The sequence below is a fragment of the Theropithecus gelada genome, chromosome 14 (assembly GCF_003255815.1).
Source record: "Theropithecus gelada isolate Dixy chromosome 14, Tgel_1.0, whole genome shotgun sequence".
NCBI classification, from domain to species: domain Eukaryota; kingdom Metazoa; phylum Chordata; class Mammalia; order Primates; family Cercopithecidae; genus Theropithecus; species Theropithecus gelada.
The window spans coordinates 120,309,446-120,323,824 of NC_037682.1; the positions used below are offsets into that span (position 1 = coordinate 120,309,446).

Sequence of the window (14,379 nt, forward strand, 5' to 3'; positions counted from 1 at the left end):
CAATATTGTCAAGATGCCAGTTCTTCCAAACTTGATTTACAGATTCAATACAATTCCAATAAAAATCCCAGCAAGTTATTTTGTTGATACTGATAAGGTGATTCTAAAGTGTTATGGAGAAGCAAAAGACCCAGAAAAACCAAGACAACACTGAAAGAAAAGAAAAACAAAGTTGGAAGGCTGACACTACTAGACTTCAAGACTTATAATAAAATCATACTAGGCTGGGTGCAGAGTGGCTCACGCCTGTAATCCCAGCACTTTGGGAGGCCGAGGCGGGCAGATCAAAAGGTCAGGAGATTGAGACCATCCTGGCTAACACAGTGAAACACCATCTCTACTAAAAATACAAAAAATTAGCCAGGTGCGGTGGCGGGCGCCTGTAGTTCCAGCTACTTGGGAGGCTGAGGCAGGAGAATGGCGTGAACCCGGGAGGCAGAGCTTGCAGTGAGTTGAGATTGCGCCACTGCACTCCAGCCTGGGCGACAGAACGAGACTCTGTCTCAAAAAAAAAAAAAAAGAAAAAAACCAAAAAAGACACACTGATAAAGCTCTGTAAACCAAAATATACAAAGTATTCATAAAACTCAACAGTAAGAAAATGAACAACCTAATTAAAAAACAGGCAAAGGATTTGAACAGACATCTCACCAAAGAACACAGATATACAGATGGTAAATAGCATATAAAAATGCTCAACATCATATGTCATTAGGGAATTCCAAATTAAAACAATGAAATGCTACTACATAACATATTAGAATGGCCAAAATCCAAAAACACTGACAACAAATGCTGGCAAGGATGTAGAGCAACAGGAACTCTCATTCACTGCTGCTGGGAATGCAAAATGGCACAGTCACTTTCAAAGGCAGTTTGGCAGTTTCTTACAAAACTAAAAACACTTTTACCATGCAATCCTGTAATCATGCTCCTTGGTGTTTACCCAAATGAGCTGAAAACTTATGTCCACACAGAAACCTGTGTACAAATGTTTACAGCAACTTTATTCATAATTGCCAAAACCCGGAAGCAACTGAGATGTCTTTCAGTAGATGAATGAATAAATAAAATGTGGTACATCCAGACAATGAATATTTTTCAGTGCTAAAGTGAAATGAACTCTCAGCCATAAAAAGACATGTAGGAAATGTAAATGCATATTTACTAAGTGAATGGCTATATACTGTATGACTCCAACTATGTGATATCTTAGAAAAGGCAAAACTATGGAGACAGTAAAAAGATCAGCAGTTGCCAGGGGTTAGGGCAAAGGGAAAGATGAATAGGAGGGGCACAGAGGATTTTTATAATACTATTCTGTATGATACTATACTGGTGATACATGTCATTTTACATTTTTCTAAACTTACAGAAAATACACCTCCAAGAGTAAACCCTAATGTAAACTATAAACTTTGATAATGATGTATCAATGTAGGTTCATCAATGATAACCAATGTACCACTGTGGTGTGGGACGTCAACAGTGGGGGATGTCGCATGTGTGTCAGAACATGGAGCATATGGGAACTCTATTATTTCCTGTTCAATTTTGCTGTGAATGCAAAACTTGTCTGAAAAATAAAAAGTTATTGATTTTTTGAAAAATAATCATCTTCCATCTAAGCAGTGTTACTCAAAAAAAAAAGTGTCAACTACCAACCACACAAATGCCTTCAGAGCTTCAAAAAGTTAATGCGGGGAATTAGATTTCAAAATGCAGTTCCTCATATATTCATGAAGTGATTTCTTTCAACTTCTTAAACATATTTTTAGGCCAGCAAAATGTCTGATCTTTTATATACATCTCCACTTATAAAATTAAAACTCTAACACATAACTTGCAAATCATCTAAAACTACATTAAATTCGCTGAGTAAAACTATAAAACTAGTAAATATTTTGTATTTTCAGCAGATATAAAACAAGAACTTTAAATGTAAAGTACTTTCATATGTAAAAATATAGCCTTGATTGGCCAGGCACGGTGGCTTACACCTGTAATCCCAGCACTCTGGGAGGCCGAGGCGGGTGGATCATGAGGTCAGGAGTTCAAGACCATGTTGGCCAACATGGTAAAACCCTGTCTCTACTAAAAATACAAAAATTAGCTGGGCATGGTGGCGTGTGTCTGTAATCCCAGATACTCAGGAGGCTGAGGCAGGAGAATCACATGAACCTGGGAGTTGGAGGTTAACGTGAGCCGAGATTGCGCCACTGCACTCCAGTCTGGCGACAGAGTGAAATTCCATCTCAATAAATAAATAAATAAATAAATAAAATAGAGCCTTGATCAATTTCCAGACTGAATAAACAGAGTATTTTTAAAGTTCAGTAACTGTGTAAAGGAATAAATCAAAATCTCTTCCTTATATACTCCTGCCGAAATTTTAATTTGCTAATTCTTAATCTTAGGAATTATTGCTACCAGCTGGGCACAATGGCTCATGCCTGTAATTGCAGCACTCTGGGAGGCAGAGGTAGGTGGATCACTTGAGCTGGTTCGTGACCACCTGGGCAATACAGCAAAACGCTGTCTCTACAAAAAGTAGAAAATTAGCCAGGTGAGGCAGAAGGATCACTTGAGCCTGGGAGGTCGAGCCTGTAGTGTACTCCAGCCTGGGTGACAGAGAGAGACCCGGTCTCCAAAAAAAAAAAAAAAGAGCAAGCATTACTACTTACTACCAATTACTACTATACAAGCTGACAAAAATCAACAATTCTTGATAAGGCTGAGGAAGCAGAATGAGAAAAAAATATCCCAATGTATGCAATGTATGTAGGATCAGATTTCTATGAAAAGAATTTGTTCCTCTTTCACTCGTTTATTCACTAGTTATTTACTGACCACTCACATGGTGCTAAGCAGTGTAGTAAGCACCAGAGGTGCGATACAGAAATGATAAACAATAAACCAGACTTCTTAGAATTTGTTTCTAGTGAGGAAAACAAATACTTTTTAAAGTAAACAAACACATAAATAAAATGATAGTTTCATACTCTGAAGAAATAAGGATCTACTTCGCACAGGGTCAGAAACAGCCTTTCTAAGGAGGTGGTATCTAAATCAAGTCCTAAAGACTGAGAAGCTACCAGATGTGGCAACGGTGTGAACAGAGTCATGGGATGATCAAAGTTCAAGGCCTTGTTACAGGAAAAAACTTTGGCCCTTTTACAAACTGCCTGAAAACTGGTGTGACCACAGCATGGGAGTGAGGAGGGATTGTCCTGAAATGATACAGAGGAGGCAGGGATACCCAGATTGTGTAGGACCCTCATAGACCCTGGTAAGCAGTTTGGGTTTAGTTCTACATGCAGTGGGAATCTATTCAAGAGTTTTAACCACGATAGTAACAAGATTTGATTTACATTTTACACCATTCTGGCAGTTCATAAGGTTATAATAGACTATAGGATGCAAACATCAGCCCAAACAAGAGATCATGCTGGAGCTAGCTTGGTAACAATAAAAATGGAAAAGAAATGGACAAATTTTAGAAATAACTGCCGTTCTAAGAACAGTCTTTGCTCATGTCCTTGGAAGTCCCTTTGTTATGGGATTATCTGAAAAACAACAGAGGCTATCAATTATCTTTTTAAATGGATGAAGTTCAATGAAAAGACGGAGGGAAAAAAAAAGACCTGATTTAAATCTCAGCCTGGACCTACCCTAAATACAGAAATGTATGCAAGTTACTCAACATCAATGAACAGCACTTTACTCATCTATGAAACGGGAATAAATGACAGCTACCTTTCACAGAAGCATTATGAGGTTTAAATAAAAGTCCTGGCAATCTGCGTATATATTTTGTTCATATACATATGTTCTATAAACGTTAATATTTACTCCCACTCCTGTAGTTAACAGCATTTTCTAATGCCCTGAATGGAAAAGGAGTTATTTAATACCAGGGAATGCATTTTTGATGATGGAATTTCAAGCAAGAGAACATTAGAACACAGGAGATATTTTGAGGCAAGGAAGTATTCCCCTAAACCAAGTGATTACCCCACCTACCATGACATAAGAGCATTCAGGCTACTGTATATATTTTAAAAATACTTGATCTTCAGAAAAATCAAACTATTAAATATTGATTAATTCTGCTTAAAATACAAAGGTAGTTAATACACTTTTTACTTAAATAGGAACCATTAACATCAACTACTATAAAGCTGACAGTGAAACATTAAAATCCTAAGTATTTTACTAAGCAACCATTATTCTTATACCAACAAAACTAGATTTACAGAAGGAAAAGATCAAAACAAGACTTTTATTACAGCACATGTAGAAAAAAATGCCCACCACAGCTGGGCTTAAATTTGCCGTTTTAAAATGAACATTTAAAAGCTGATGCTTATTTGCTAAAGAATAAAGCAATAAAAGATAGAATACTTTTAGGACGTAGTAACACTGATGTTAAACTCATAAAACGTTTTATTCTGTGTAGTGGGGCTCAGTATAATTAGTGTCAGGGTTTATCTAATTTTGGCCTTTTAAAATTATTAAATTTCATATCTACTATGACATATTCCTGAGATTACGAGAATTTTTATTAATTTCCATGAATTTCAACCTAAATACATTAACTTTCTTGAGAAGGTTCCTCATCCACAGCAGCTGGTCTGTTTGTTCTCTAAACAGACACTTTTGTTCATTTACTGAGAGAACAGAATAAAAAGATAAGAGAGGGGATATCTGCAGCACGACATGTAATTCTAATTAATTACTAAGAAAGGGAGGGAGTTGCGGGCTCACCACAGCATTACAGCCTTATCATTCAAGACAGCTTAAAGAGCATTTTATCCACGGCTAATATTCAGCTAAGACACACCAAGACAGGTAAATGAGATCTGTATAACTAGTATCTGTTCTATTGCTTTGGGTCCATGCTGTATCAGCTGTTTAAATACTTTTACTATCACTAAGATTTCAGTCCCCAGTTGGCCTGGGCGCTCCCGTAGGGGTTCTAGATTTGAAGGTTCCAAATGTAAACTGGAAGAGAGTTTACATTTCTGGGCTCACAATTTAGAAAGAAATAAAAACTTTTAAGGGCAGGCATAGACACATTTCAAAGTTTCCAAGATAAGACTGAAAGAAATCAGTATCACTTAACTTACAGAAAGAAAAACGATTACAGTCAATCAATCTGTCACTTTTATAAGCTAACAGAACAAGAGAAGAAAGGGTTAAGATGAAAGACCAAGAATTTTGGTTAAATAAAAAGAATGTCAAGTGATATTATTAAAAAGTAGAAACTGACAGAGATAAAATTTGTAAATAACTTCTGAAACAGATTACATCAGTGTATAATGGTGGTCTTATCTGAAGATTAAGTAATTTCTCAAATTTTGTTATAGACTGAAATAGACACAGAAAAAGGTGGCAGTCAAGAAACTGAAATCCTCACAGTCCCCACTGCTAACATTCAATATCGCTTAGGACAGCCACTTCAGTAATTTGGACCTCAGTTTCCTCCTCTGCAAAATTGGAAGGTCTAATTGTACATCTTTTTCTCTCTTAGTTATAAAAAAGTATGACTCTAGTTTAATATGCTTTATGGCTAACACAATATGGCAAGAATACAGGGGTAGGCCATGGGAATATATCAATGATTACATATAATGAGGCAAAGAACAGGTACAAATGCATTATTACAATGCACTTAGTTACTACTTTGATATAACAAATGGTATACCAAGTAGTATGAAATTTTTTAAGAAGCTTGACGAGATAGTTATACCAGGAAACGAACTATCTATCTAGGTCACCAATACTGCACATGAATATACAATCAAGTAACAATTATACATTATAATATTTGGTACCAAAATACCATGCTTGCCTTCTGAAGGTCATTTTAAAAAACAGCACAGATGTTTTTTAATTTTTGTTGATGTTATGTTTTGTTCATAAGAATAAGAACATTTGCATTCTCGAAGCATATGGAAATTAATGGTGAGAAAAAGAGACGCTAAAACGTCTTAGGTTGTAGAGGGATTAAGAAATTCATTCCTGACACACCAACGATGTACTCTAGATAAAAAAGATATGATCTCCATCCATCTATTAGTAATAACTTATCATAAATGCACTCAATATTTTCACTTAAAAATTAACTCACCAAATGGAAGCATTTTATGAAATATGGCATGAAACTTAGTAATTAAGAGCTTCCCTACATTCTCAAAGAAGCTGAGGTGACATGCAATAAAACATACATAAACAATGTGTGAATTTGGCCATCTTACTTATTTATATACAAGCTAAAATTAGATTTCCAATCCTATACTCTGACTCCTAAAAAGAAACGCACTTAATTCTGGAAGGTTTTCCTTAAGGTGACCACAACTAAAAACTTCAGTATATCACACATGATGAAAGCACTGGACTTTTCTGGATCATTTAGCTTCAGGTACATGATTAATACTTTTTGAGAAAAAATATAAATGCCCATATATTACTGTCTCCCAAAGATAGCTGAAAACTTTGTATAGAAGAAAGCTTTCCTCCTAAATACTTTCTTTACAATGACTAATTCACCAGTAGGCAAAAAGCTTAAAGAATGTAGAATAAGTGAATAAAAGAACTATACTAAGTGCTTACATGATGGGGGAAATAATCAATGCTACAAAGGACATATTTTAAGTCTCATTAAGAGCAAGTCATGGTCATTACCTTCAAAAAAGTTCTAATATTAAAAGTCAAGAAATAACAACAAAAACATGCACATATCCTATTGTCACACCAAAGAGAAACTTAATGTCTCAGTTAGAAAAAGTGTGCATCTGAAGCAGAGACAACATAAGCTACTATTTTGCTATAATATGTGATCAATAGCTGAATCACTTAATGTAATGATCAATAAATATCTTTCCTTTAGTCTTAATAAAGGTATTTTCACTTAAGGGTATGGATTAAATATCTATAAAACTAATTCTACTAAACAGAAGACTTCAACTCTGAGTACATGCAGAAATGCCAACGTGACTGTGAGAAAGAATGAAAACATCTTGATTACCAGAGTCATTGTTATTTACTCATAAGTGTCAAAAGCCTTAGGAACTTTCTAAAAGTGCAAAGAGAAGACATACAAGTTGCAATGCTCAACTCCACATTCCATGTAGTATTGTACGAATACACTTATTTCTGTTTTAAAAGAATACCATTTATTTTCTTACAATAATCATTATTGCACAATCTCATTTCAGTATTATATAAGTATTTTTCTGTGGATTATAATCCTTTAGGCAAATCACGTTATAGAAAGAAATCTAATAATCACTCAACCTAATTTTTAACTTCATATGAAATGGAGAATACATTCAAAAAATCACCTGACAAGCAATCTGCACGAGGTAGACCAGCTCTTTAGATTCACAGCCATTTTTCATTACTTCATTCTGTTCTTCTGAAAGTGAAAGCTACATCACAGAAAAAAAAGAGGAGAGGGAAAGAAAGTCATTATTAGTGAACAAGAATAAACTAAGAATTCATATTACCTGGAGCATCATCTCCAGGTGAGCATCAGCTTAATGTGAGACATACCTTATATAAGAACTTTATTGCTTAAGGCAGATGAATGAAGGACTTGGTGTTTCAGATAAAATATAGTGTAGCTTACATCTAAGGGTCTTCACTTCCTTAATCTATTTAGTACATACATGAAACTAAGCACTGAGAGACAGTATGACTTAACAGTTTAAACGAGCTCAGACCTTATTACATAGATAAAAAACTGGCTGCTCAGGTAACAGGTTGGGTCTATGGACATGTTTAATTTCAGAATCACCACGTAGTGGGGTAAGGAGGAGGTGGGGATGGTTAATGGGTACAAAATAAATAGAAAGAATGAAAAAGACCTAATATGTGATAGCAACAAGGTGACAATAGTTAATAATAATTGTACAGTTTAAAATGACTAAAATAGTATAACTGGATTGTCTGTAACACAAAGGATACATGCTTGAAGGAAGGATACCCCATTTTCCATGATGCTATTATTACACATTGCATGCCTGCATGAAAACATCTCATATACCTTATAAATATATAAACCTACTCTGTATCCACAAAGATTTGAAATTTAAAATTTCAAAAAAAAATTCACCATGTAGGTCTGCAGACTGGATTTTAGTTTTATTTAAACCAGCTACCAACACGTATTTTTCATGATACAGATTTCTGGCTTCTACTGAAAAATCAGAAAACTGGGAAGACTGGACCTACATTCTCACATGGGCAACAACAGCTACAGCTGAGAAATGACCATCACCTTTAAATGAGGTATATATTCCCCAAGAAAGTCTGCCACAGAGCTGACTACCCTCTAGTTTTCTTGCTAGTATCTAGGCTGAGTATTAACTGTCATTCATCATGCTACTTGCTTTGTTATTTTTCTTATTCCCCACTTGCTTTACTCACTTACGTTATACACCTACCCCATCTTTGGATGTCAATTTGCAAACGTGGTCCCAGAGACGGACAACCCTAAGTTCAAATGTGTTTATAATTGGCTATGTAATATTGACCTACCTGCTTAGGCTCTCAACTGGAAATTGAGGATGACACAATATTATGTATTTTCAAGTTTGTGGGTATTAAATGCGATGATGCATGGACAGTGTCCACCCAGGTAACTAATACTTAATAAATGTAATGTGCCATTATAATTCATACTATATGAAATACAAGGTTGACGGAGATATATTCTCTATTGAGGAAAGTGGTATCACAAAGTATTTTTTTAAACTTCAGATACTAAGAAGTTGTTCACAAGATAACAATCATTCTCCCAGTAGCCCAAAAAAGCCAGGTTAATGACAAAAGCATAGTTTTAAAAAGAAATCAAATAATTAAGGGTGAAAAGAAACCTACATGAACTAGCTTTCAGAAAGTGACAACACTTTCATGAGACAGAAGAGACTCAAAGATGTGCTTGGACGCCTGGCAGAGATACAAGAGAAAAAAAGAATCTTTATTAGACGGGGTAAGGAGAAACCAGCCAAACCTTGAGTGACTGCATATAAACTAAAGTGATAAACTAAAATTACAAGGAGCACCCTGTAGCAGAGAGTTGACACTCACCCACCAGCTGATTCCCACAGGTACACACCAGGGGCATCGGGTGAGTAAACCAAAGGCTGCAGGGGAGGAAGAGAACTGAGAGAATGAACCTTGAAGTATGGGAAGCCTCCCCAAGCACAAGGCAGCTAACCTCCCTTGACTGGGAGCATGGCAGTGAAACAGAGGGGAAAAGAGAACTGGGAGATACCCCTCTGAAAGCACTCAGGACACTTAACAACTGAAGGATGGAGGTGGCACAGAAGAGCTGGGAGAAACTGCAGCAGGCCTTCACAGCTACCCTCAAAGCTCTTGGGTAGGGCAAGGGGAAGAGTGCTCACCAGAGGCATAAAGTGCTGGGGGAAAGAACTGGACAGACAAGAGAAGAAGCGACCAGGCTGCAAGCAAAGAAAACATGTTCTCCCTCAGCTCAGAAGATTTGGGGCTTCATAGCAAAGCACAAAGATATCTTCAGCATCTCACCACTCTTCAATTTTCCTTGTGAAAGAAATCTCAGAACCTTAACTTCAAAATATTTAAAGTAGTAATAAACTCAATCAAAGTAAAGCTGTCATAAAAGACCAGATCTGTATCAAATAGAGATCAGCCTGATGCAGCACCTCACTTCAACAGACTGAAAGAAGAAGAGATAAGCCCTTTCCTGAAGGTAAGTTTACTGACTTTGGTCTCAGCTGTTTTTTCATATATTTCACATGAAAGAATTACAAAACACACAGATAAGCAAGCAAATGTGACACATGGTCACGAGAAGCAAGGGTAAAATAAAGCAGACACAGAATTGGGCCAGATATAAAAATAGTAAGAAAGATAATGTAAATTAAATATAATAGAGATTCTAAAATACAGTTCAATAGGCAAACAATATGCAAAAGCACAGGAGAAAGAGAAGATTCTGGAAAAATGGCAGACTCAGAAGCATCAGGAATCCATCTTTCCACCTAGACAATAACTGCACTGGCAGAATCTGTCTGGTGTGTAACTATTGTAACAACTCTGGTATCTACTGAAGGCCTGCAACTTTCAAGGGAAGGCTTGTATGGGAAACTGTAGTTCATTTTGGTCAACATCAGCACTTAAAAAATAACAACTCCCTATACCCCCGCCACCCCTATAGCAGGCAGCTGTGCACATACTCCTGGAGCAGCATACACATACCTTACAAGAGCCAAGATAGACAAAAAGAACACTGCCTCCAAATTTCAGAGATCTATGCTATGACTGCAGATCACTGCTTTGAATTGCAGAGGTGCAAATAGCTATGTGTCCATTACACCTAGCTCCACTGTTTGCAGGCCCATGCTCCTCTGGCTAAAGTGACTTCCAGCAGACATAAGGGCCAACACCCTCTTCCTTCCCTGTCCCCCTTTATTTTTCTCTTTTTCCTCCTTCGGGAAAATATAATAGACTAGGACATTCAAAAGCAACTGCACCTATAGAGAAAATCAGAAAGTGACCACACATGCTCAGAGAAAGGTACAGGCTTAGGAAAGACTAAAGAAGACATTAAGTTCCAACTCAGACTGATCTTTGGCACAGAGATAGACTATAAAAATCAAAAAAACAAAAACAATAAAAACAGCAGTCCCTGGGGAAGGAGGAGAATCTGGTTTTCAGAGTTACCACATCATTAGATTCAAATGTCCATTTTTCAAAAAAAAAAAAAAAAAATCACAAGGCATATAAAGAAACAAAGTATGAACCTTTCAAAGGTAAAAATTAATCAAAATGAATCACAGTGGCTCACATCTGTAATCCAGTACTTTGGGAGGCTGAGGCAGGAGGATAGCTTGAGGCCAGGAGTTTAACACCAGCTTGGGTAACATAGAACACCATCTCTACAAATTTTTTAAATAAAAATAGAAATTAAAAACTGTTTCTGAAAAAGATCTGATAGTAGGTTTACAAGACAAACAACTATCTTAAAGATGTTCAAAGACCTAAAGGAAGTTGTGGAAAAAGTCAAGAAAACATTATATAAACAAAATAGAAATATCAATAAAAAGGTAAAAAGCCTAGAAACCAAAATCAAATTTTGTAGCTGAAAAGTATAAAAACTGAAATGAAAAATTCACTAGAGGGATTCAAAGGCAGATTTGAGCAGGCAGAAAAGAGAGTTAGTTAACTTAAAGATAAGACAATAGAAATGACTGAATCTGAGTAATAGGAAGAAAAAATGATTGAAGATAAGTAATAAGAGCCTAAGGGACCCATGGGACACCCTCAAGCAAACCAACATACATATGTAGGAGTACCAGAATAAAAAAAGAGAGAGAAAGGGGCAAAGAGATTATTTGAAAAGATAATGGCCCCAAACTTCCCAAAATTGATAAAAGACATGAATATAAACCTCCAAGAAGCTCAATGAATTCTAAGTAAGATAAACTCAGAGAGACCCACACTAAGATACCTGATAACCAAATGTTCAAAATACAAAGATAAGGAGGCAAGCTTGAAAGAGTCAATATAGGAGTGACTCAACACCTGCAAGGGATCATCAATAAGATTAGGGGATTTCCCATTAGAAACTTTAAAGGTCAAAAAACAGCAGGTCAATATATTCAAAGTGCTAAGAGAACTGGCAACCACTAATTCCATAACCAGCAAAACTGTCCTTAAAAAGTAAGGGAGATGCTCCCAGATTTTAAAAAGCCCAACTTCAGATATTCCCAGATAAAGAAGAGCTGAGGGAGTCAATTACCACTAGACCTGCCACACAGAAATTCTCAAGGAAGTCCTGCAGGGTAAAATAAAAACACATACACACAAACACTACTAACTCAAAGCCATATGAAGAAGAAAGAACTCAATAAAGATAAATATATGGACAATTATAAAAGCCTGTATTACTGTACAATGATATGTAACTCTACTTTTTATCTAAATGATTTCAGAGACTAATACTTAAAAGAAAATTATTAGTCTAAAGGCTAGCATTACTATTATTATTATTATTATTATTATTATTATTATTATTTTGAGATGGAGTCTTGCTCTGTCACCCAGGCTGGAGCACAGTGGTGCGATCTTGGCTCACTGCAAGCTCCGCCACCTGGGTTCATGCCATTCTCCTGCCTCAGCCTCCTGAGTAGCTGGGACTACAGGCGCCCACCACCATGCCCAACTAAGTTTTTGTATTATTTTACTGATTTCACTGGGGTTTCACTGTGTTAGCCAGGATGGTCTCGATCTCCTGACCTCGTGATCCACCCGCCTCAGTCTCCCAAAGTGCAGCTAGCATTATTTTAACTCTGGTTTGTAATTCCACATCCTTTCCTACATCATTTCAAAGAATAATACATTTTAAAAATTATTTATTTATGTTTCAGAACAGAAAAATGTATAAAGATGTGATTTTGTGATAATCAACAACCAAAAGAGGAGGCGTTGGAGCCATTATAGGAGCAGAGTTTTTCTATGTTAATAAATATAAACCAGCATAAATTCAAATTTGAATGTTATAACTTTAGAATGTTGAATGTAATCCTCATGGCAACCACAAAAAGATAGCTATAGAATGTGAACAAAAGAAAATAAGAAAGAAATCTAAACATTTCACAATAAAAAAATCAATTAAACACATTTAAAAAGCATTAATGCAGGAAATGAGGAACAAAAAAGCTATGACACAAAGAAAACATATAGAAAAATGAGAGAAGTCCCTCCTTATCAGTAATTACTTTTAATGTGAATGAAATAAACTGTATAATCAAAGACAGAGATTGGCAGAATAACAAAGTAACATAATTCAATTACAGTGATGTGCCACCATAACATCATTTTGGTCAATGACAAACTGCATATATCACAGTGGACCCATAAGATTACAAAACCACATTCTTACTATATCTTTTCCATGTTTAGACATGTTTGGATACACAGATGCTTACCATTGTGTTACAACTGCCTATAGTATTCAGTAGAGTAACATTCTGAACAGGTTTGTAGCCTAGAAGCAATAGGCTATACCAGATAGCTTGGGTATATAGTAGGCTATACCTTCTCTAAGTACATTTTAAAGATATTCACAACTACAAAATCACCTAATAATATATCCCTCAGAAAATAACCCTGTTAAGTCATGCATTACTATATACGGTGGCTATCAGAGATACACTTTAGACCCAAATACACAAATAGATGGAAAGTGGAAGGATGGAAAAAGATATTCTATGCAAATTGAAACCAAAAGAGAGTGGAGGTGACTACACTAAAAATAAATAAAACAGACATTAAACCAAAAAGTTTAGAGACAAAAAAGAATATTATATATTAATAGAAGGTTCAATACACAAAGAAGATACAACAATTATAAGTGGTGGGAGAGAGCAAGATGACTGACTAGATGCAGCCAGGTGAAAGAGCTCCCACCGAGAGACTGAGCTGACTGGTGTGCTTCTAATAAATCTTCAGAGGCAAGGCATCAAGAATGTACACAGGGAAGACACAGAAGCTGGGCTGAAGGGGCAGAAAGCTGGGAATCCTGCATGGCCCTACTGTGCACTGCACCAGGACTCATTCCTGGATCCTAACAGCTCCAGGGGAACAGGTGAGTTGAACTGGTAAGGAGCAACCTGCACTTGCCACAGGCCTCTGAAACCCTGGCAGGAAGAGACCCCCCCCCCCGCCAACCACCATGGACACTGAATTGGCAGGGAGAGCTTCTTAGAGAAGTGGTAGGGGCAGCAAGCCAGCTGATGTGGAGCCCAGAAGGTTTGATGCAGGAGCATCCATAGCAGAGCACATTTAGGAGTGGCCATGCTCCTAGGCTCAACTTGCAACCACAGGTGACTTTAGTTCAAGGGGAACTGCTAGACCTGATCTCTGCAAGACAGTCTTGCCCATCAGATGGGGCTGGTCCAATTTGACCATCCCTTGGTGTACTGGCCTCTCCCAAGGACCCAGCCTGGCCACACATGTTTGCAGGCCAGCCTCGCATGTCCTGGGAGCTGTATCATAGCTTCTGCACTGGTGGACCATGCCTGACCTGTGGAGAGCTGCAGTGGGGTGGCACCTATGACCATGCATGAGCCCACATTCCCTCCCCATATGTCAGCCTCCCCTGAAGCCATGGCAACTCCCCACATCACTTTGCTGGTATATGTCAGTGTGGGCAGGTTTTGCTTTCCTTTCTCCACCAGTGAACAAGAGTGCAATCCACCCTACCTCCACCTGCCGACCGCCACTGTAGATGGAGCCTTGGCGGGCAGAACCAGCCAACCCCAACCCTGCCTGTACCCTGCCCTTATCCTAACACTGCACAGAGAACAGTGAATCCTCTCCCACCTG

The 14,379-nt window shown here is 37.2% G+C and overlaps 1 protein-coding gene across 1 annotated transcript in view; it reads right to left on the minus strand.

Annotated features, from left to right (window-relative positions):
- Nucleotides 1-14,379, minus strand: part of ARHGAP32 (Rho GTPase activating protein 32) — a 226,583-nt gene that overhangs the window by 131,895 nt on the left and 80,309 nt on the right. Inside the window, exon 5 of the mRNA XM_025356879.1 lies at nucleotides 7,347-7,433. Within this exon, the coding sequence (XP_025212664.1) occupies nucleotides 7,347-7,433 (87 nt within the window). The remainder of the gene's footprint in view (nucleotides 1-7,346; nucleotides 7,434-14,379) is intronic.